The following is a 24,026-nucleotide window of genomic DNA, read 5'->3' on the forward strand; positions in this document are numbered from 1 at the left end:
CAGCTCGACACACAACGAGCTCGCCGTTGATGAAAGACCATGCACTCAGCCTACTCCAATTTAGTTTGATTAGAAGTTCCATCGATTCATAGATTAAATTGTGAACTAATAGTTCCATTACTTCGATTGATGTTCTGATTTTTGTAACATTAATACTATTGGCATTCCCATTTTAGGATTCATTGTTAAATTTGAGGTTGGTTAAAGTGTTCTTCAAACTAATGTTTTGAAAGAATCTAGAAACAAATTTAGGATTCAAATAATCTTGATCGAAGGTATACATGTACAATGGCCGCCAACTAATTGGACTTAGAGCATCTTCAATGGCGGACTTCCCGTCGCCCTTCGGAGAGGCTTTCGGAAGTTCGTCGGGGGGAAGGGCGCCATTGTGGCACGGAGAGGAGGACGCGGACGTCCCGTGAAGACACGGGAAGGGCACGGCCTTCGCGGAAAGGGTGGGCGGACGTCCGCCAATGTGGCGAGGCGCGGACGTCCGCCGCGGATGTCCCGTATTTTAATTTTTTTTTTTTAAAGCTCTATATATACAGTCCGTTGAACTTCATATCGAAATTTTTCTCGTAACGATTCCATATCGAAATTTTAATTTTGTAACGTAAATTGAATATTTGTGAATTTGTGAATTTTTTTAATTGCGGGAAGGGCGATGAGAAGGGCGGATTGTGCAGTGAGAAGTCCTTATGACGTGGCAGGAGGGTGAGAAGTTCGTATGATGTGGCAGGAGGTGTATTTGGGAAGGGCGTCGGGGAAGTCTGCCCATTACAGATGCTCTTATTCAGGCCGTTGCCTTATTGAGATTAGGCTAAAAATTATGGACCGTGAATAGTATACTATCTGCATATTTTAAAAATAAAAACTTTTAAAACAATATAAGTTTTAATATATGATTGGTAAAGTAAGAGAAAATAAGAGAAAAATTGATAAAGTAAAAAAAATAGAGAAATTTTATAAAATAAGAAAGGAAAGAGAAAAAATAATGAAGTTAATGTTAGTGGATCGTGGGATCACTTAATTGTAGCGATATAAGTGGTAAAGAAATTGATATCTAGGAGTTCAAAGATTTCCTAAAATAGAAAGCTTGAAAGCTTCTATATCTAAGAGATGAATTAAGATGAAACGAGTCCTTATTTTTAAAATAAGGAGATTACTTTCATTTCACGATAATTTTAAATGTTACCGATCAGATTCAAGTGAATCATACTTATAATTTATAAAAGTGATTAATACCACAAAACTGCAAAATTTATTAATGAATACAGTAAAAAATACAAACTTGGATAGAATTTAAAATGTTTAATTTAAGAGAAAACTGAAATTTCATTTTGAATAATGTTTTGACTTTTGAACTAAGCAAGTTATAAAACTGAAATTTCAAAACACAAATATCTGTAATCTATTGCTGATTATATGGATCCAGCTGCTTAATCATTTAACAGTGACAGTAACTGAATGGAATTAAATTGGTGATTGTCAAACGCTGCCTTCAATTCTCAATAAAACTGTCTTAATTTAATCATTTCTTACTTTCGCGTTGACCAACCAAAAGGTTTCACCGGCGATTCTTCAGCTGCAGAAAGAAATTGCTCGTGCTCCACACCATTCTCCCGCAGTTCAAGGTCTCAATTTCGTTTCCTTTTTTTGTTTTCCATTTCCATAAGGTCTGGTCCTTTTTATCTGGGGATTTGAGGGAAAGATTGAGGAGTTGTGAGTTTTTTGAGGTCCCAACGAGGAAAGTTGTCATTTTGTTTCTCTGGGTGAAAGAATCAAGGTTCTGGATTTCAGCAGATAGATTCAGGATTTATCTGTCTTGTTAGTGCTTCTTGGGTTTGAGGCTTGACAAGAAGATCTAGGGATTTTGCTTTGTCGGTGGAAGAATTGAGATTTTTGAATTTAACCCTTGAGGTTTTGGAATTATTGATTACTGAAATTTGGGGTTTTTTTGTTGAAGAAGAAGGAAAAGTAGTTAGGTTTTTGCTGAGGAAAAAGTGGAGTTTCTAGTCTTGAAAAAATGGATCCAAATCAGCCACCTTCGAATAGGCAAACTGATCATTTAGGTGTGAACAAGATTGGGAAAAACATCAAGAAAAGCCCCTTGCATCAGCCTAATTTTGCTAGTGCTGCTGGAAGGCAGCAGCCTCAGCCCCAAGTCTACAATATCAACAAGAACGATTTTCGCGACATAGTTCAGCAGCTCACCGGTTCACCATTACGCGACCAGCCCCCTAGGCCTCCCCAAACCCACCCGAAACCCCCCAATAACCGGTTACAGAGAGTCCGCCCCCCACCCCTGGCATCGACCGGTAGGCCTCAGCTCCCCTTTCATCCTCAGCCCCCAATGCGAATGCCTGCACAAGCTCCCATGCCTTACCCGAATAACCTAGGGAGACCTCCACCCCCGGCCCAGTTTGATCAGCGTTCCCCCAACATGTTGCTACCATCCCCTCCTCCTGATGTATGGGGAAACACTGCTGAGTCTCCCATTTCTGCCTACATGAGATACCTTCAAAACTCGATCATTGATTCAGGTCCCAGACAACCCCATCCTTACCCACAAGGCCAAATGCAGCATCAAGTTCCTGCACAAAATCAACCACAGCCTCATGCATTTCCTAACCCGGCCATGCCTCCGAGAGGAAATGGACCTCCCACGAATCTCCCATCCCCTCGTTTCAATGGTCCTCCACCCCTTCTTCCATCGCCTCGTATGAATGGGCCAATGCCCCCTCTTCCTTCACCAAGGGCAAACGGACCTCCGCCCCTTTTACCCTCCCCAACTTCGCAGTTCCTCTTACCTTCGCCTACAGGCTTCGTAAACTTGTTATCTCCGAGATCACCTTATCCGTTGCTTTCTCCAGGGTTTGACTTTCCCCCGATCTCACCCAATTTCTCGTTCTCTGGAATTTTAGGTCCCGGACCTCATCCACCTCCCTCCCCTGGTTACGGATTTCCTTTGTCCCCTTCGGGTTTCTTCCCTGTACCCAGTCCAAGATGGAGGAACCAATAACGGTTTAGTCGAGACTCGAGCACAGCTTCTCCTTCAGGGATCATGATGTGGACTGCAATACAAGACTTAATCTTGAAAATGTTTCAAGCCTTTGTACTCTTCCTCTTTACTTTTTTTTTTTTTTTTGGTTTTTATTTGCTCACACAACTTTGTCTTCTTTGTATTGCAAACTATGTAACAGCTACTGTCTAGTCTTTAGATGATTGAGTAGAGATTCCAAAGCCAACTCTAGTGCTTAGATGAAGCTGCAGTAGGTAAGCAGATAGTGTTGTAGAATTTGCAAAGTTATGTAGGTTGCCTCATGTACACTTTATTATTTTTCATCTATATGTTCAATTGACATTTCAATTTTTCCATAACCATGTCTTGCAGATTGTGAATGTGCCCTTTTATTATGGATATGTTTGTTGAAAAATGTGTATGCTAAGCTATTCAAGAAAACAGTAAGGCAGAGGGATAAAATCTTGGCTCTTCATTTCATGGTTGATTCTTTGTCATTGCAAACATAATATTCTTCTAGATTTTGGTCAAATTGTAGACTGTTTCAAAGTTATCTGCTTTGAGCTGAGCGTGGAAACGGTCAGGCATTGAGGAAAAAGACTTGTATTTCCGTGGTGTTTCCCTTTTTTTGTCTGTGTTTGCTTTTTAAATTTTTGTGTTTTTGTTTTCATACAGAAAATATTGCATCAGTAACAAAAGAAAGTTTGATGCGGTCAGATAAAGAAAATCAAAAAATCAAAGTTTTTGGATCAGAGAAGAAGAGTTTTTGGATGTGTGTTGGCAAGATAAGACAATATTCTAGATGATGAGACAGATTTTCTTGTCTTGTTTCTCTGTACAGTGATACCAGTTTCCAGAAAAGGAACTAGATTAACTAACCCTCAACTCATAAAAATACACTTTTGAGATAAAAAGTAGTTTGATGTGTACTCCCTCGTCAATGGCGAATTGATGCTCGAGGCTGCGGCAGCGGAGGCTTCGTCAATGGCATCATGAAATCTGTTGTTCTGCACATGAGCTGCGATCACAGCGTTCCACGCAGCTGAGTTCTTGAAAACACGCAGTGCTTCGTCCAAACATCCGCATTGTCCCAGAAACGTCGTCCTTCCTCTCCAACTTTAATTTTAAAAACAATTATTTTATTCAAAATAGCAACAAATTTTATTTTGAATAATAATAATTTTAGCAGTCTTATTGACTTTTCTGCACTCGTTTTGTAAAAATGATAATAAATAGTTAAAGTGGAGAAATAATAAAGTAAAAAAGAGAATAATGTAGATAAGACTCTTCTCTACATTATTCTTTTTTTTACTTTATTATTTCTCCATTTTAACTATTTATTATCATTTTTATAAAACGAGTGCAGAAAAGTCAGTGGGACTGCTAAAGCGGGACGGAGGGAGTAACTTTTTTAAAAATAACAATATATTTTATTTATTAAGATAATAAATTTTATTAATAAAAGAATACAGTAAATTTTATTAGTTGAAATAATATTAATAGCTTTTATTCACAAGATTTATAAATCTTATTAATAAACTAGGTAATATTTTTATAAGAATAATCATTTTTAAATAGTATGTACAAAAATACTCTAATTATAACTACAAATACTTTAAATAAAATCATGAATACAATAAATGTGCATAATAAGCATATTTTAATTTAATTATCATAACTAAGATATATCTTTCCAAAATAATACTATAAGGGTATATTAGTCCATATTTAAATTAAGTGTATGACAAAGTGACATAGGGGCATTATGACATAGAGACATTATGTCTCTAAATCAGTACTTTTGTATTTTTTTTTATAGAGACAAGCATATTTCATACTAATAAAATAAATGTGAATTTTTTTTGTTGAAGTGAGAGTATTTATAGATGAAAATGTGAATTTTGGGAAAAATAAATTGAAAAATAAATTAAAAGTATGTAGAAAACGGATATAATTTATTGGGAAGTGGGAAAATATTTTTTTATTTAAAAACGTTTTTTTAATTAATTTTGATTTTATTTTTTTTTAAAAAAGAAAAAATAAAATTTGCCAGCCGTTGGCCAATCACAGCATGACACATAAGGCTTCTCAGCGGCACGGATGTGCTCTTATTTAAGAGCAGTGCCGTGCCGCTGGCACAGACGGACAAGAGCCCGCTGCGGATGCTCTAAGATTGAAGCTTTCAAATGTGAACTTCCTCACAGCATGCACCTGCTCAAACATGGTCTCTTTCTCTCATTAGTTTACATTTGTTTTGATTTTATTAATTTTGCAGTGATTGAAAGGTTGAAGGCAGAGAGAGCGGAAGAGATGGAAGGGTACAAGCGTCAAATGAAGATTGGAGGACTTCTGTTCAGATCTGCACACCGATGTCAAGTGATCAAGCCTCTGTTTTTCCCCTGAAATCAGTAAAATTTTCTTCCATATTTGTCATTCATTTTTATTGGTTTTGCATTGTTTAAAATAGGTTAGGATTTCAGAGATTCGCGGAAGGGCTGGGCAATAGGAATGAGTTTGGTGAGGAACGAAGGAGGGGCATTTTCGCCATTCAAGAGAGCAATGAATGAAAAGAGTGAGGCTGATTTGAGCGACGATGGAAGATCAGAAGAAACAAAGGCGTTGTTGGTCTCCGGAGTTGCACAATATTTTTGTTGATGCCCTCCAAAGCTTGGTGGCGCGCAGAGTAAGAAATCTCCAACCTGATTTAAAATATATGAAGAAGCGAGTTGATTCAGCGGAGCCGATAGCAGGCACCAGCGGTGAGAGTATCAGGAAATGAAAACGAAGATGAAGACAAAGACGACGACTAGTCGGTGAGAGCAAGGACCTTGCTTGCCATACAAAAACATACTATCATATACTCCTACTTCTTAATTAATTTCACTTTCATTCTACCCTTACTTTGCCGGAGAAATTTAAAATCGCTTGTCATATTGTTTCATATAAAGCTGTTTTGAGATATTTACTAGTAGCATGTTTTTTCTGAGGAATTCATTTAGGATTCTTTTATCAAATTTTTTTCATCACCAGAAAATTGGTTGCAGTGACGATTTCGATTTCTCTTTGGAATACCCAATCGTATAATTCAATCCCCCCACCACTCAGGCACTCACCATTCCTCCACTCAAGTCTCACAGAGTATATAGTGCTAGTCATTTATATTTTGTACTATAAATTTTAATTAGTGTTGAACAAAGTTTGTTGAAATTATAACAATCATTGATCAACTGTTTTCTTAGTTAAAAAATAAAAAAAGTGTCGTTATGCCTAGCATTTGATTGGAAAATGATAGATGCATTATGTAGTTCTAATAGAATATTTAAGATTTTATTAAATCAATTCTTTTTTATTTTATTAAATCAATTCATTAGTATATATAGTGCTCAAATTCTGTTAATTAACTATAAATAGAATATTGATTATTAATTGATCATGTTTATATTTTGAGTCGAAGAACTTTGGTCTTTATATCCACCATATTAAAGATGCTTCTTTCATTGTCAGTAAAATACAACCAAAATCTGATTCTCTAAATCCTCAGCGAAATTTGAAATCCCCATACCTCATTTGGGACGAAAAGGAAGTAACAACCCACATTCACAATTTAGTTCAAAACTTTCAATAAAAAACCCATTGTTAAGTTGTTACATCAACATTTCAAATTTCTGTCACAACAGAGACAATCCAATCAAAATAGTACTTCCTCCGCCCCAGATAATTCGTCCCAATTTTCCATTTTGGTCCGTCCCGCATAATTTGTCCCACTTCACTTTTACCATTTTTAGTAGTGGACCTCATATTCCACTAACTCATTCATACTCACATTTTATTATAAAACTAATATATAAAGGTAGGACCCACATTCCACTAACTTTTTCAACCAACTTTTCATTACAATTCTTAAAACCCGTGCCCGGTCAAAGTGACCCGAATTATCCAGGACGGAAGGAGTAATAAGAAGAGCTAAGTTTTTCCGATTTAAATTTTTTACAACAAAGCAAAATCAATACCCAAACTACATGCCGATTCTAGCAGCAGTCCATATCTGCTCATGAAAACTGATCTAAAAAGCAGAAATTCTTCATAAAACCTAACTATGTCGCCCAATCCTACAAGGGGCATAATGTTAACCAGATATAAGAGGAGATGCTGCTCCTAGTTCCAATTCCAGAAAGTAAATGGTACATTACAAGTCAACAACCTCGTCATCAAATCATTAGCAGTTAAGCCATGTCAACTTCCTTTCTGGATGCTGCCAAGGGTAGCATGTCTTTGCGCCATAAATTATCATTGGAGAACCTTTTCACGAGTATGCTACATGAAGTTTTGATCTTAGGTAGAAGATCTCAAGACTGCATTCACCAAGTCAAAAGGGAATTCTTTAGAAACCCATGTTTTAACTTCCATTAGAATTTGATGCATTCTTCTTCTTTCTCTTATGCTTAGGTTTCACAGCGTCCAATAATGTCTTGGCTTTGTTTTTCTCCTCTCTAGCTTCAGCTGCCACCAATAACGGAGGTGATGGATCTGCATCTCTATGGGATTCATCCTTTACATTCAACTGTTGCTTTTCAGGTGGCATTACATCCATCTTCAGATTTGGTGTTGCTACAGCTGCAAGATATGAAATGATTTATATCTCTATCTACAGAACTAGCGAAACCAAATAGATCCGAGCTGCTATGGATCTAAATCCATATAGTGCACATGCTTAAATATGCTGGAAAGTAATATGAATATCAATTAAGGACGGAGACTGGTTCTTGTGAAAGAAGTAGATTGGAAGCATCTAAGAGTTAGCTCATGCCCAGTTGAAAATATAAAACTACCAAAACTACATACAGTATATAAAAATTACCAGATTCTGAAAATATAGAACCACAAACAATTGAAGGAATAAAACAGAGGGACTTGATGATTAAGAATCAGATATAGTTGATTTCAGAGAGCGAGGCACTTGGGTGTCCAAATATAAGAAAAATCATGGTTCTGAACAACAAGAAATATGACACAAATTGCATGAAAATATATTCATTGAACAAAAGATCAAGAGTAATTCCTTCTGGGAGGGAGTAAGATGGCATCAGGAAGAGAATTACAAACCAGCAAGAATTCGTACTAGGGGAAATTCTTATTTCTTAGAGTCTAAAACCTAGAATGCCAATATTTAAAAAGTAATAGCAATAAAAAAAGTAAATGCAAGACAGATCTTGAAATAAATTTATTTACTATCTAACTTTCAGAGCTAATAATAGAGTTTCATCACTCCTTTCATCAAATGCACAAACTGTTAATAAAAGACTAATCATCCCAAGATCTTTTGACAGTTTATGTTGTGGCTTGAAATTCTGTGGAGAGTTTGTGAATGATTATCTGCCTATGCCATCATTGGTCAATCTGGTCTACGGAAACAAACACAAAGATGACAGAACTACCAATAGAATACCTCGTGAAGCTAGAGTTGCTTTTAATTCATCTGCATCTGCAATCTTTGAGTATGGATCCCTGCAAGCACATATAATATACATCAAGAATATGTCTGTAATAAACAATTCAGACCAGGAATATGGTGATGTATTTTGAAGACTTGGATGCATAGATTCCTTGATAGCAACAATAAATAGACCACCATATTAAATAATTTGACGATTTTGCAGTCCGTGCAGGCATTCATCCAATTGGACCAATGATGACATAGGCACATAATCACATCAGTAATACTACTCAGACCATGATGTATTCCACGATAAAAAAAATTGCACGTGCAAACAAAACATTCCAGTTCATTGTGAAGTGAAACACATATGTTGACATATTCAGATATAATAAACATGCTCAAACAAACTCATACAAACAATAAGTGAACATAAAAAGGCTTTTCACAGTAAGAATAATTTCCTTCACTGACAAAGTCAGTAGAATAAGTTTACCAACTAGAAGGTCCACTAATGCTGGCTTTATGCTTGCTGTGTCTCAAACTGCTTTCATCTTTCTTTGATGAGTGGCCCTCAATTTCCATGTCATCACTTTGACCTTTCTCAAGTTCCAGTTTAGACTTCTCCATGTCCTTTGATATATTGCTGATATCTACTGAATCAGGGTGTCTTTTGATTTTTTTTAAATCTCTTTTTGTTTTATATGATTCAACCTGCAGAACAAGTAAATAATTGCAAAATATTTCACTAAGCCAGGTTATATAATATATTATGAGATAGAAACAAAAGAATAAACTTAGTTAAGTGCCAGCAACTGCTGAATCATGTGTACTGACAGCTTTTTTTATTTTTCCAGTAATATCAGCAGCCTTCACCGATGCTATCCGCAAGCATTGCATAACAACGCTTTGCATTACACCTTCTCCTCCAGCTTTTTGAATAGCACAGACATCACCATTTGTGTTCAAAGTAGCAGTCAGTTTTCCACCCATAACAGCTTCTTCAAAGTGCGATGGATCAATAACCTAGCAACATATGTGGGGAGTAGTGTATCAGAAATCTAACGAATCAATGTGAGACAACAAACATGTGAACTCGGGGAGAAAAGTCACGTTCATGATAAGCTTACCACTCTGCTCTCATTTCCAATAAATGCAAATGTTACTGCTATTGGGAGATGGTGTACAATCAATGCTAAGGGTTCCCTGACCTGCCATAGCACAAAAACAAAATTTGAAGTTCAATATCTATAATCTCCTTTTTACACAGGCCATCCAGGCAAAATAAACAGTTCAGCACCCACCAAAACTCACCTTATATTAGTAAGAGGGGCAAGGTGACAAAGCTATTGACTTAAAAACAAATTTATTGCATGGCCTAAATAAAACATGAAACGTGCTAGCAGGACAAAATTGCAAACAGTTGAGGGGGTGCAAAATATTTAGAGATCATCTATAAAGAGGAGAGAACAAACTTCTGGTGGATGTATTATAACTTCCTGACCATCTTCCCCTCCCAGTGTGCACTCTGGCCTTCTGAATGTCAAGAGCGCAGCCAAGGCTGCAATATTGGCAGCATCAACAAGATTCCTATTTTCAAGGAAAACAGAGATGCCAATAAAATAGTCTATGATGGCCAGCAGAAGCACGTAGATCGTCCATTTGAGTAAGGCATAGATGTGCAGCTTACCCGCTATTGTCTAGAATGTGAAGATCAATACGGATGGACCACACCCATTTCCCGGCAACAACACAAAGTGATTCAGTGTCAATGGCCCTGCTTTCCCTGTGAAACACATTTCATGTTTCAGCATGAAACCTCATATCAAATTTCACACTATCTGCTAGTCATAACAATATCATTTATGCTTCATTAAATAACTCCAGATGATTAAGTTCGTCAATTAAATGGAAAATGCTGAGTTATAAAATTACCTTAACCCACGATCAACTATCCGTCCCAACTCAACAGCAGATTCCCCAGGACGACCAATTTCAAAAGAAGGATCTGCCATTGGTGAGAACTCAGTAAATATGGCAAGAGTACCTTCATTAGGGCGATCGCGGTAAGGTTGCACTAGCTGTGATGTTACAAACCCCATTACGCGAGTCTGGCCCAGCTGGACTTCTGATGAGCCATCTTCACTGTTCAGACACCAAAAAGCTGGCAATTTTATTTCAACTCCCACAATCAAAATTATCTCTAAATCATGAACATAATTTAAATTAAAATTGAAGAGCACAAAGAGAACTATATAAGAAACAACAACTCAAACGTTTTACACATTTCAACATCGAATATAGTTATCCACAAGTGGTAAAAAATATTCGCTGCTTAAGAAAGTCCAGGCATCAATGAACCTTATCATGAAAAATTTACAAAAAAAAACTACTACCACTATCCTTAATTTTACCCATTCTTGAAGCAATGAACAAACTGTCAAGGAGATGCCAGCGATAAAAAAGAGAATAAAGCAGAGTGATAAAAGCTCCCAATGGTGGAAATTTAAAGTTCTAGTTTTTTCATAGTTAGTGATTTATCACAGGGAAAACAAATAAAAGATCACTTAAACACTTATCCAAGAACCTTTCCAGTATAAAACTCAGCATAAATAGATTTAGCGTGAGACGTGAGTTCTAAACTAAAGTAGTCTAATCAAGAGATTACACGATTAACCTTACTAAGATGTATAGTTGTAGCCAACTACAATCACAAGTTATAATATCTACTTTGGTAAAATCGAAGATGATATCTTACCTTCCGAACTGAATAGTCAGGTTCCGGTAATCAAAAGGGCCACGGCCGTCGATTCGGAGGTCAGAGAGCAGGGCTGTTTGAATGAAGTTCTTCTCATTGACGGTCATCCGCCACGAATTGGCCAACCGCTGCTCCATAGCATGTGAGTACTTGGTTAATTTCTTCGGCAAGAGAATTGAATTCACAAATTCACGGCGGCAGCAGCGGGGAGCTTGCTCAGGCGGCGGAGAATTAAGAAGAAAAGGGGCTGAGGCGGTCGTAGTTTAACCGGAAATTTTGAGAAGAAGAAAAGGAATTTGAGATAGAAAGGGTTTAGGGTTTAGGGGAAGAAGGCCGGAAAGAGATGGGCCACATTTAGTGTAATATTAATACTGTTGGGCCTTTTTTCAATACACGAGGGTTGAAATTTAACTGGAATTAGAATTTTACAGAATTAAATTTTGAAAAATTGAATTATAGATACTCATCATTAATTTAAAAGGGATCCAGCTGCTTCACAGCATTACTCCATTCCATAGTTGTCAAATTAAATGTGTTCAAATTGATAAAAATATAGCTCCATAGCAAAGGTTATGATTTTCTACATCTTATCAATTCAATTTGATTTTTTTTTTCCGGACCGTATTACATTTTTCAGACACCCAAGATATGAAGATTCTTCATAACGATCGAACAACATGAAAAGGGGAGACGTGCAGAACTCGATGTGAGATTGACAGAAGAAAAGAGAGAAATATAGGATGGATAAGTAACTTATTTTATTATTGATGTTGAATCTAGAGACAAATATATTTACAAAGGTCAATTATGGGGCGTATTAAAATGCTAACTTCCTTAATTGCTAACTTGTTAACTCATCAACGTAGTGTATTACACGATGACATTAAAAAGTCAACACATATTTGTGTTGACATTTAAATATCAATGTCAACATAATTTATTAAAATATCAACTTAAGTTTATGTTGACATTTCAATATCATAGTGTTGACATTTTTAATGCATTGCATTGATGAGTTAGCAAGTTAGCAACGGATCACACCTCGGTCTATTAATGTGTCATAATATAACTTGGAAATGAGTTTGGTAATATTCGTTATATCGGTATATACCGGTAATATTGTCGGTATACCACGGTATAAGAAAATTCATATCATTACCATATCGAAAACTTGTGGTAAGGTACAATATCGTACCGTATTGAAAATTATGGTATAGTGAAAATTCGGTACATTTTCGTACGATACAATAGATATAACGTTTTTTGGTATTTATACATACCCCTAGGTACAACTCATCCATATTTATAAGCATTCCTTACATTTTAGAGATCAATACCATCTCTAATTTCTAAGTCTACTGTTAACACAATAAGGCTTATGTCGTTTTATACAGTCCATGTTTGGACCTCGAATATCATATTACACATATCTTTGAAATGCTCAGTTATTTTTGGTTTAGTTATAGCCTATTTTTGTGCATAGCCCATATTGTGATTGATGAACTATTTAGAATGTTTTTAGTTGATGACTATTCTCATATTGAATGTTTAACTGTTTTTACAATCTAATCATTAAGTGCCGACGTAGGATTTTTATCATCGGGCATTTGAAGAAGAGATGTGTCAAAATATCAATCAAAAATCTACCTACTGATTTGTTGTTGAATGTTTTTGCCCGTCTCGATTCTGTCACCCATGCATATTACAGAAGTATCTGCAAGGGTTGGGGAGACATCCTTACTTCTCCCAACCATGTTAAAGCTTGTCCAGTAAGTCAAAGCAAATCCATAAGTTAGTCAGTTCCTGGAGTTATAATTTCGATATGTGATTTAAGATGAAGTAAATATTTAATGGAATACCAAATGGATATATTTGTAGTTCTGTACGATGATTTTTCCGATCAGCAATATTTTAGGCCTACGTCGGGAATTAATCTTGCAATGAAATTCTATATGCCTATCTAAAACTCATATGGTGGCTATATTCTCCCTTCCCTCTGTCACACATCTTGAGTGTCACAATATTTTAAGATTAATTGTTAGGTGGAGTAAGTAAAAAAAAAAAATGGTTGAATATTTTAATGAGAAAAATGAGAGAGATTTATTTCTAAATATAGAAGGACATCTTGAGTATGACAAATTAAAAAAGAAAGGTGAACATCTTGAATAGAACAAGAGAGTATTAGGTAAAGTGGAAGCATTTGACCCATGTAATCCATATCAAGAGAGTGTTTGATGATACCTCCCTCCTCGTTCTCATCATCCTTTTAGGCATTTTTGCTAGAAAAGTTTTAGAATCGATGAGAAGTTTGTAGTTTTTGGTGCATTGACAATCCATTCTTTTAGGGATAAAGTTTGGAAAGCTATTGCCCACTCTAGAGAATTTAAGAGTATATGCAACAATGATAGCTTCTTGTGTATTGAAAATTCATTCTGTTAGGGATAAAGTTTGGAAAGCTATTGCTCACTCTAGAGAATCTAGGAGTATATGCAACAATGATAGCTTGCTTTGCTATAGTGGTATGCCTCATTGGATTAGAAAAGACACGAGTGAAATTTGGTTTGTGGATCTTGATTCCTATTAATTAAAGCACATTCATATATCTCGGTGACAAAAACAAAGTGTTATTTTTGGTTTGTGGATCTTGATTCCTATGAATTAAATCACATTGTATATCCCGGTGATGAAAACAAAGTGCTTTCTTTGTCTTTCGGTGATTGTTTGTGAGAATATTTGTATTTTGTGACACTCTTCGTCTTTCAGTTATCCCTAATTGATATAAAATAATTTGAATTTTGTTGTAGAACTACTCCATTCGTCCCACAAAGTTTGTCACATTTCACCATTTTCGCATGTCCCACAAAGTTTGTCACAATTGAAATCTTTCCAAAAATAGACATTAAATACACCCCTCACTCTACTCAATGTAGGACTCTTATTCCACTACACACCTCCATTTAATACAAAATTATACAATTTTTTAAAACTCGGGCTGGGTCAAACTGAGACAAACTTTGTGGGACGGATAGAGGTGCCTACGGTTCCGGAACCGGCGGTTACAGTTCGGAACCGCCAGTTCCGGTTTTGGAAATTGCCGAACCAGAACCGAACCGCGAGGGTGTTTCGCAGTTACGGTTCCGGTTCCAAAACCGCCGGTTTCGGTTTCAAACCAGCGGTTTTCCAGCGGTATTTTTACGGTTTTTCACGGTTCCAAACCGTCGGTTTTTTGCGGTTCCGGTATGGTTTCATGGTTTTTCGGCGGTTTTTCGCGGTTCCGGTTTGGAACCAGCGGTTCCGGCACGGTTTCGGTTCAAAAAATTTTGAACCCTGAACCGAACCACTGTTCAAAAATCGACGATTTCGGTTCGGATAAATTCTCACGGTTTCGGTTCGAAACCGTAACCGACGGTTACGATTTCGGTAAAACTTGGGCAGATCTAGGGACGGAGGGAGTATATAAATATGATACAGATATCAAGATATTTTAGAATTCTCTAGATTAAGTAATAGAATATCTAGATGTTCTAATATAAATAGGTATAGAATATAAAGGAAAAGAGTAAAGAATTCTAGAGTAAGTGAGTGTCTATAAATAGAGGTGGATTGTATAATTTTGTATAAGTTGAAAAGTTTGAAAAAATAAAGTGTTTCTTAGGTTCCCTATATCACTATCTCCTAAACCATTTCTCATATAAAGTCTCTAAATACGCTCCTTAAGTGCTGAGCAATATTTTGTTATTAAATCTGTAGGTGAATGTGTTTCTTTATTTTAAATAGAATATAAGAACTTAACTTATACTATTGAATGATTGTGCAGATGCCTCTTCAAAAAGGTGTACTAAGAGTTTGATCTGTGACAGTACTGTTAACACGGTTAAACTTGAAAGAAGAAGAAATTGTACGTTGCAGATGTCTTTGCCCGTGTGGATTCCGTCACTCGTGCACATTGCAGATATGTCTACAAGGGTTGAGATAACTTGATTTCTTCTCGTGACCTAGTTAAAGATTTTCTAGTAAGTCAAAACTTGTCCATAAGTAAAGCAGTCCCTGGTGTTATTATTTCCATCTGTGGTTCAAGGAGAAGTACCAGTGGAATACCAATTGGACTTACGTGTATAATGTTTTTTCAAGTCAACACTATTGTCGGACTTTGGCTGAGATTAACCTTGCGATGAAATACCATTTGCCTATCCATAGCTCCTCGGGGGGATATATTCTTTTAGGTAGAGTGGATGTTTTTTACCTGTGCAATCCTGTCTCTCGGGAGTGTTTGATGATTCCACCACCTCTTCGTCCTCGTGTTTTGGTTAATATTTGGAGTATTGTAGGGTTTGGGGTTAGTTTGAGAGGTAGAGGTAAAGTTTTAGGAATCTTTGTCAAAAAAGTTCAAGAGTTTGTTGATAAGTGTGTAGTTTCTGAATTGTTAAAAATGCATGTTGTTGGAGGCAGTGTTTGGGATGTACTTGCACACAGACAGTTTGGGAGTATATGCAGTAATGATAGTTTGCATTGCAATCATGGTAGACTTCATTGGATTAGAGAAGACACGAGTAAAGTTTTGTCCGTGGATCTTGATTCGCATGGGTTAAGTTCATTCTCATATCCTTCTTGTGGTGAAAACAAAGTGGTTTCTTTGTTTAACCATGGTGAGACTTGTTGGTGAAGATCAAGGATAGAACATCTGCATATGGAAAATGAGCGTGTATGGGGATGGATCATCGTGGATTAAGATCTACGAGGTTGGTGCCCCCGTGGGTTATCGCATCTGATGGTGTCGTGTAATAATTGTTTTTGGAAATGGCGACTTGCTACTTTCCGACAAATATACCGGCTATCTTAAACTGTGCAGTGGTATTTTTGAATGAGTGATATGATGGGCTGAAGAAGAAAAGTTTTAACTGTTATCAATACACCCCTGCATTAAAGTCTCTGAAGATTCTAATGGGGAATGAGATGTAAGTGTTTATGATTTTGTTTTTCATCAGAATATATTAACCTAATTATCTTCTAATTTTTGAATGATTGTGCATTATGACACAAGATCATTAAGCCACGAGTATCAATACAATGTACAAAAAAGGTCAATCAAGGGTATCAATATCAATTAACAAAAAGTTTGTTATAACTAACTTTTAAAAATATCTCAAAACTTTAAATGCATATAATTATCTCGATTTAAATTATTTTTTACACAACATATATCAAATTAAAGATAATTTTATAGGGATTCCAACGAAATCGTACATGCACATATTTCGATATCAAAATTTGGTAATATTTTCATGAATTTTCATATAATCCGTGCAATAGATTACATCAATACAACTTGCAAAATATGTCAATATAATACATGAATAATGTCAGTATGAAAGTATATTTATGTTTTCATATATTCGTGTTGATATATTTAATACACTAATATTGAAAGAATGATCCTCAGCCCTAAATTTGATAGTTTTTCTTATCTTTTTAATATTAAAAAATAAAAAAACGAAATTACATATGACAATTTATAAACTATTAGATCTAGTGGCGGATCCAGGATTTTTCATGTGAGGGTACAATAAATAATTATACCACCTCGAAGCTTCAAAATCTAATTGATTCCTTTTAGTTGTTTAATTTGTTTTCTCAGTCATAATTGATTATTTTATTTTTATTAGTAAAACATCACAAGGGTGTGCATTAGAAGAGAATTAGAAAGAAAAAATTATGCTCTCTTCGTTTTCAAAGAGTATAAACTATTTTCTTTTTCGTTCATCCCTAAAGAGTATGAACTTTCTAATTTTGAAAAATTCAAACAACACGCAACCCCTACACATTATTTTATTTACAACTTATACCATTACCATTAACACTTATACCGTTATAATTATAATAATGTGGACTCCACTCTCCATTAACATTATTTCCACTACTCTTTCTCTCTTTCTTACTTTTCTCCTTATTTATTAAATTCATGCTGAATCCAAAGTTCATACTCTTTGGGGACGGAGGGAGTATATTACTATGACGAAATGATATGGAATAAAAATACACTAGAATATGTTTAAAAAGCTAAAATGATAAATTTATAAAATTATCTTTTAAAGATTTGAAAAACAGAAAAAATAAATATATGTGTGAATTATATAGGTTTCAAATGGATTAAAATATTTTAAAAAAGCTTAAATGATGCATGTATAAAAAATGCTTTTAGAGATTTGAGAAATAGAAAATGAATTTTTTAGATTTTAAATACATTAGAATATTTAAAAAAACAAAAGAATGAAAAGTATAAAAATGCATGAGATTTAATAAACAAAAGATGTGTGCATCAAATGGGTTTCTTTTCCATGTAAGAATCTTTAAAAAGATAAAAAGATTTGAATAAAAAAAAGAGCTGTAAAAAGAAAAAAGAACACATAGGTGGCACTGATAGGAATCGGACTTTGGACTACCTTAGAAATAAGAGCTGATTACCACTGGACCAAGGATGTGAAATACAATTAGGAATACCTAAATTCATTATGAGACATATTTTTGCGGTACTGGTTAGATCTCCAGATTTCTATGGCGTTAGATTAATTGTAATTAGCAATTAAGGGATGATTTAGCAATTGATCACCCCCATTTGATATATTAATATATAGATCCTTATGATATATGCCTGATCATTTTTTTTATATACTTAGATAATCAGGGGTGCGTTAAAATGCTAACTTTTCTTAAATTGGTAACTCATCAACGTAGGTGGTGTGCGATTTTTAAGATAAAATAATACTCTCTCCGTCCCATAAAAATTGAGTCGTATTCTTTTTTTAACTAAAGACAAAACATCTAATCACTCTTATTTTTTTCCATCATTTACTTTACTCTCTCTTATCTTTCCTACTTTTTTTATCTCTCCTATTTATTTAATATAAATTCTTAATCTCCGTGCCCAAAAGTTTTGTCTCAACTTTTATGGGACGGAGGGAGTACCAAGATACAATTTAAGATTGAGTTGTGAGATTATTTTAGTCATTTGGGATTAGCTATGACTAATTATCCCATGATTATTCATCTAGGATTGAGTTGTAGGTTGAATCTCGTGAACCAAACACATTACAAATTTAATCCTGGATACAATCTTGCAAATCGAAAACCCTCGTAGTGTATTAAAAATGTCAACACGATCACATTCAAATGTCAACACATATTTGTACGTGTTACATTTTAATAAATTGTGTTGCCATTTAAATATCAATGCAACATAGGTGGTGTTGGGTTTCCTAGATAAAATAATACCAAGATATAATCTAAGATTGAGTTGTGAGATTATTTTAGTCATAGGGGTTTAGTTATGACTAGTTATCCCATGATTATCCATCTAGGATTAAATTGTGAGATTGAATCTCATGAATAAAACACAATACATATTTAATCCTGGAATACAATCTTGCAAACCGAACAATGTATCAAAATATCAACTTAAGTTTATATTGACATTTTAAATACTCCCTCCGTCCGCCATTAGGAGTTTCAGTCACTTTTGCGCACTCTTTTTGTAGAAATGAGAGTGCAAAGTGATCGGGACTTTTAATGGCGCACGAAGGAAATACATTTCATTGATGAGTTAACAAGTTAGCAATGGATCACACCCCCTATATAATCATATACTTGAGCTTGTCTTCTTTTATGCTTATATATTTTTTCTCACTAGTTTTTCTTCACTGCCATTATGTTTCTGCCTTATGGTTAAGTATATGAAATTTTCTTCATTTATGTTTTCATATGTTAAATACTCTATGCCACATGTCAATCAAAATGTGATTTGCTTTTGTCTCTTTCAGTTTATGTGAACTTCAATATAGATTCACTTTTCATTTGGTTTAAGAAATTTGAACCTTTCAATATTGAAGTGAACTTCTCCTACTTCCGAGAAAAAAAAAAGGTTCATTTGTATATTCCTATTTGATGTGATTCGCTTATTATGCTTTGATTTCTAGTTCATGGCTACAAAGTTTTTATTATATGGATTCTTAGGAGATTATCAAGTTTTATATTGGTAAGCAACACAACACCTCTACAGAAATGGTTGAGTGGTCAAGTTTTCTTGGGCAAAATAGTTTCTTAACATAGTGGAGGAGCATTGGCCTACTTCTGTTACTTCCCATCCCATTGTTCACACGAAATCAGCAAAACATAGGACGTTGCATATCATCAAAAGCTGATTTTCCTAATTTCTCATTGTATTCGCCCTAGATATGCCTCTACAAAGCTAAGTACTATATGATTCATTTCAAGACTTTTATGTCGTGGAACACTATTATGTACAAGTTGGAGCTCTATCTTCACAACTTCCTCGAAGATTTTCCTTGAGCTTTGAGCTTGTGAACTCTCTCGCGTAGTCTCCGTTGATGGTCGTGTATCTTCCAGAGGCCATGTCCTAGAACCACGGACGAGTATATCCCATGTGTTAAAATAGGTGCCAGAATGTTGTCTGTCTGTTGAACGCACACAACACGAAATCTGGTTAGTGCCTTATGCCTATACATTTTGAAGTAATTGTAGGGCAGTTGTTATACATACTTGGATCCATTCGAATCCGAGATACAGTGCCAGAAGTGCCTCTAAGAGAGGAGAGTATATCTTCTTCATTTGCCTCCTTTCGTACCAGGCTGCACAAGTTGTCAAAGTTATCAAGTTTCATGCAACAAACTTGTGAACTAACAGATATTTTAGAGCATTGTGAAGCTATTAGTCTATCAGATGATCGATATACGAGTTTTCAGAATCGGAGCAACCTGTGTTTTAGAACTAATCAGCAGAATTTTAGATATGCATCTTAGGCTACAATAGGTAAGAGGGCCAAAACACACCACAACAAAACAAAATTGTCAGACTGGAAAGTTTTTGGTTTCAGGTGGTAACTTAGCTAGATAAGAATAACATAGGCTAAACACAACCATTTCTTCGATGGATTCAACAATATCATGTAATTCTTCAAATACTCAATCCTACATACACCTATCACCCAAAAATGAAGCTTGAATCACCGAAAGGAATGGTTCATAATCTGAATCAAGTTAGTTGCAATATTTTGGATCTACAACCACAGTCACTGGTAATTGCAGGACTACACTAGATGTGCATAAGATATATTAAGCTCCTGCTCCTACGATTGGACTTGTAAGACGGAAAGAAAATAAAATGATATGTATAAGATGCATGCAAGAGCAAAGATGTGATTTCTGATATGCAGGCGTCTAGCACCAAGGAAAAGGGATGCACTACTTGTTTTGTTATGCAGAAATATGATCTAGCTATCGTGACTACCTCTGTTCGAAACAATAGGGGGTGCAGTAAGAACTAATATTGCTTGGGTGCACACTTACCAGCAAAGAGCTTTTTCAGATCTTCACGACCAGAGCGTGACATCAGTACTGGTGCAACTACATATGTAGGGTCTGAAATATATAATGAAGAAAAAAATGTGAAGTTAGGATATTAAGTTGAAAGTTCATAAAGGCAACCATCTAAGATATTCGAAGAAACTTATAATAGACCAACCTTTAGGAGAGGCAGCCATGTAATAAAGAGAACCAGTAAGAGCAGCCGTGATGACAGCAGCAAATGCTTGTGCAAATGGGACAAATGGAGGCAGCAGACCAGCCTGTGTACAGAATTAAAGATTGAAAAAGTGGAAATCATTTCTATCTCTACAGTTCTAATGAAAGTTTTTTAGCTATTTTACCAATGAAGCCATTCCTCGGGCATCACTAATCAAATCACCGCTCTTGAGAAATATTTCTGCTACCGCTCCCTGCAAATAGAGATGTGTTAATAACACAGCATATTGTTTCAAACAATTGAAGAAATAAACCGCAAATTAACAAGATCATTATTGTAACCGGAGGCGCCTCCAATTATAGGAGGCAAAAGCTTGTTGCTTTTAGGTCAATTGAATAATAAAACAAGTGATGTTACATATAAGCAAGCTTAATCTCTCTGAGCAGTTTCAAACATAAACTTGAATTCTTACTGGAGAAATTGATAGAATAATAACTAGTCTAATATTATCACTAGCAGGGAGAACAAACCATATTCAAGTATTCATGAGTTTGGATGATTGATGAAGCAAACCTGAACGGCAGCACGATAAAAGAGCTCCTCTCCTACAGAACTTGCCGCAACAATGAGCATAAACTGCATGAATGCATGAAAACAAAAAATGTATTAAGGCCTGCAGTGTAATCTGAATAGAGCAAAAATGAAGAGCTTCACAGATGCATCTTTTACCTGCCATGGTGACATTCCATAGAAGAAGCCCCGCAGTTCCTCATCCTCCACATCTCTGATTGCACGAGCATGAGGAGACAGCTTAACAACTTCATCCTGCATCATTAATAGTTTACTACCATAGTTACATAATATGCAAGAGTTACAAAATTTATATATGTGTTTCTTTAGTAGTCAAGCACCGACTTCTCATTCTATGGTGATTCTACTACTAATTAGTTATTTAAGTAAACAAGGCAAGAAAACGATACCAGATAAATGAAAGTAATGTAAGTGTTAAACAAAGAAGGCATGTCATACATCTAGTATGAAGAGAAGGGCCATAATTGGAGGAGCTGCATATCCCAATCCTTCAACGATGGCATTTAATGTTAGATTGAATCCTCCACTGCAATCAATCCCAGATATGGAGCATATAAACCGCCCGGCCAAAGCCATTGCACCATATATTCCTAATGTTCAAAAAGAAGGTTAACGTCACATTAGAGACATCCAAAAAGTTGGTGCTGAAGCCACAAACAAACAAACTAAAACAGATGGCATGTGAGGCTGAGGTAGGAGTCTCTTAGGGCTACTCCATTCCTCCACTAATTCAAGTACAGGTGAATAATGCAGTACTAGATTTGGTGGTGTAATCCCAAATTACTTTACTCTTAATTGAAACACCTAAAAGGTTGATACTTGTATTAAATGAAATGACTATCATAAAACCAACAAAAATGGCTCGATGTCGAGGGACAATTAACAGCATCAAGAGAAGTGATGTGATTCACATGAAGATTAGTGTAGATTCGAGCACTGAAATTTTATAACTGACCAGCAATTGGACCAATTTCTACATGCTAGGATGAAAGTTGCCCATAAATCCTTGAGACATAATAATCTCATGCGAATTTGCCAGAGTGATAAACGACTTTTGAATTGATTATTTCTCCCATCTAAGTTCTAATTATTCCATAATTTGCAGTCGTTTCCATGCCCTAAAAAATGGTATATTTGCCACTAGATCTACAGGATGTGAAATTTGAGGTCTTAAATTCCAGAAATATTAATTGCAATCAACTAAACTATAAGAGTATTCAATGCAAATTATGGGATATTCGGTGGGCACAATCACTAAAGGATGATAATTGCATTAAATCAAATAATTAAGATGTCACATGAAACAAAAATAGTATGTACTAATCAATTTCGAGTTAATAAAAACGTTGAGCAACTTTGTTTCAACTGTAGAATTGATCGCAATTAAAAGCGAATTCAACTCACCCAGAATCGCAATCATTTCTTATTAAAAAAAAAAGCTAATTTAGAGAAAAAGGAAATGAAAAGCTTTCAACCTCGAGGGATCCGTCAAGCAAAAGTAGATACTGAAAAAAAAAACAAAAATGAAAAACACAAACCGATTCCATATCCAAGGCGCACAATAGCTCCAATCTTCTCCCACACGAGCAAGTCCGCAGCAGCTGTATCGTTGTAGCTCTGGTTGAATGTAGTCACCTCCATAGCCGGCACCGTGTACCCTCCTCCACTCTCTCTATCCCCACCCTCCACCACTTCTCCGCCGCCGCCATTCACCTTCGCCATCACCACCCCAAACCTCCTCGTCCGCACAACAATACGCTCGCTCAAACAAGCACCGCCGCGGCGCCAACGCCACGCCGTCGGCGGCGGTCTCGGGGCGACCGAGGTGAGCGATATTTCCATAGTTGATATCAAATCAACTGCGGCAGAGCATTGACGCTGAGCATGATAGTGTGGAGATTGGAAGAGTATTGAGATTAGATTTTTGGGATTTTTCTGATGATTGACGAGAAGAATGAGGTCCGCTGGTTTATAAATTTGTTTTTTATTTTATTTTTTTATCGATTATTTGTAGCTGTGAGTGGCGCCACATCTGAGTCAACAGATAATTAAATAATGAGATCTGGAGGGCCAATCAGAAGCGAGGATGGTTGTTGCGGAGATAATGCTTCTGTTCTCATAGAATTTTTAACTTAAATTTAGTATGATGGGAAGCTTTTGTCGTTATGACTTCTTTTAATGCATGCTCATAGATATTATGGTATGGTAATGCGTCGTTATTCAAAAATTATGTCGACTATTTTTTCCTTATCAAAAGAAGAGGAGTCGTCTTTATGGTTCAAACAAGTCATATATCCGATAAACTTCATATTCGTCTCGTCAAATCTATCTAATTCTAGAAGCAGCATATAAATCACTCCTATAAAGCTATAAACACATCAACTAATTAAAAAATGATAGAAATATAAAAATTGTTAGAATAAAACACTTTGATCATCTTCTATAAGTGATATTATTACTGCAGAATGAGGTAACCTTGTTCAACTGAATCTCTAATATATCCTCCTTATTTTATGTAATAGAAGTTTGGTTAACGTGACAAGTTATACGTACTGCGAAATCGCCTACTATTTATATTTGATCGAGATTTTGCTAGATGTCCAAATATTACTTACCTAGTTTGTTTATTCACAAAAGACGGTCAATGACTAATGGGCTTATATTTGGACTCCAAAATCATTGCTTTT

At 35.7% G+C, this 24,026-nt stretch overlaps 3 protein-coding genes across 4 annotated transcripts; 1 reads left to right on the plus strand and 2 right to left on the minus strand.

Moving 5' to 3' along the window:
- Nucleotides 1-1,520: 1,520 nt before the first annotated feature.
- LOC125216546 (uncharacterized) lies at nt 1,521-3,381 on the plus strand. Its single transcript, XM_048118286.2, has one exon. The coding sequence runs from the start codon at nt 2,027-2,029 to the stop codon at nt 3,020-3,022; it is 996 nt and encodes a 331-aa protein (XP_047974243.1). The 5' UTR covers nt 1,521-2,026; the 3' UTR covers nt 3,023-3,381.
- A 3,590-nt stretch (nt 3,382-6,971) lies between these two features.
- LOC125215314 (exosome complex component RRP45A-like) lies at nt 6,972-11,547 on the minus strand. 2 transcript variants are annotated; one of them, XM_048116697.2, is made up of 9 exons: nt 11,215-11,547; nt 10,392-10,601; nt 10,147-10,242; nt 9,932-10,046; nt 9,587-9,667; nt 9,294-9,482; nt 8,953-9,170; nt 8,469-8,527; nt 6,972-7,636 (listed from the first exon to the last, which is right to left on the minus strand). In XM_048116697.2, the coding sequence occupies exons 1-9, from the start codon at nt 11,349-11,351 to the stop codon at nt 7,419-7,421; spliced, it is 1,323 nt and encodes a 440-aa protein (XP_047972654.1). In that variant the 5' UTR covers nt 11,352-11,547; the 3' UTR covers nt 6,972-7,418. The 2 variants fall into 2 exon arrangements, with proteins under 2 accessions (XP_047972654.1, XP_088925495.1); XM_089069369.1 differs by having other exon boundaries at nt 10,392-10,620; nt 11,215-11,345.
- Nucleotides 11,548-19,370: 7,823 nt separating this feature from the next.
- Nucleotides 19,371-23,306, minus strand: LOC125215237 (uncharacterized). The gene is made up of 9 exons (XM_048116599.2): nt 22,878-23,306; nt 21,778-21,929; nt 21,478-21,573; nt 21,322-21,384; nt 20,933-21,001; nt 20,749-20,851; nt 20,574-20,645; nt 19,768-19,856; nt 19,371-19,682 (listed from the first exon to the last, which is right to left on the minus strand). Exons 1-9 carry the CDS (start codon nt 23,179-23,181, stop codon nt 19,530-19,532), a joined length of 1,101 nt encoding a protein of 366 aa, XP_047972556.1. The 5' UTR covers nt 23,182-23,306; the 3' UTR covers nt 19,371-19,529.
- Between the last annotated feature and the right edge of the window lie 720 nt (nt 23,307-24,026).

This window comes from Salvia hispanica, chromosome 3, assembly GCF_029641045.1.
Source record: "Salvia hispanica isolate PSC_SH4W2 chromosome 3, Shi_PSC_v1, whole genome shotgun sequence".
Lineage (NCBI taxonomy): Eukaryota > Viridiplantae > Streptophyta > Magnoliopsida > Lamiales > Lamiaceae > Salvia > Salvia hispanica.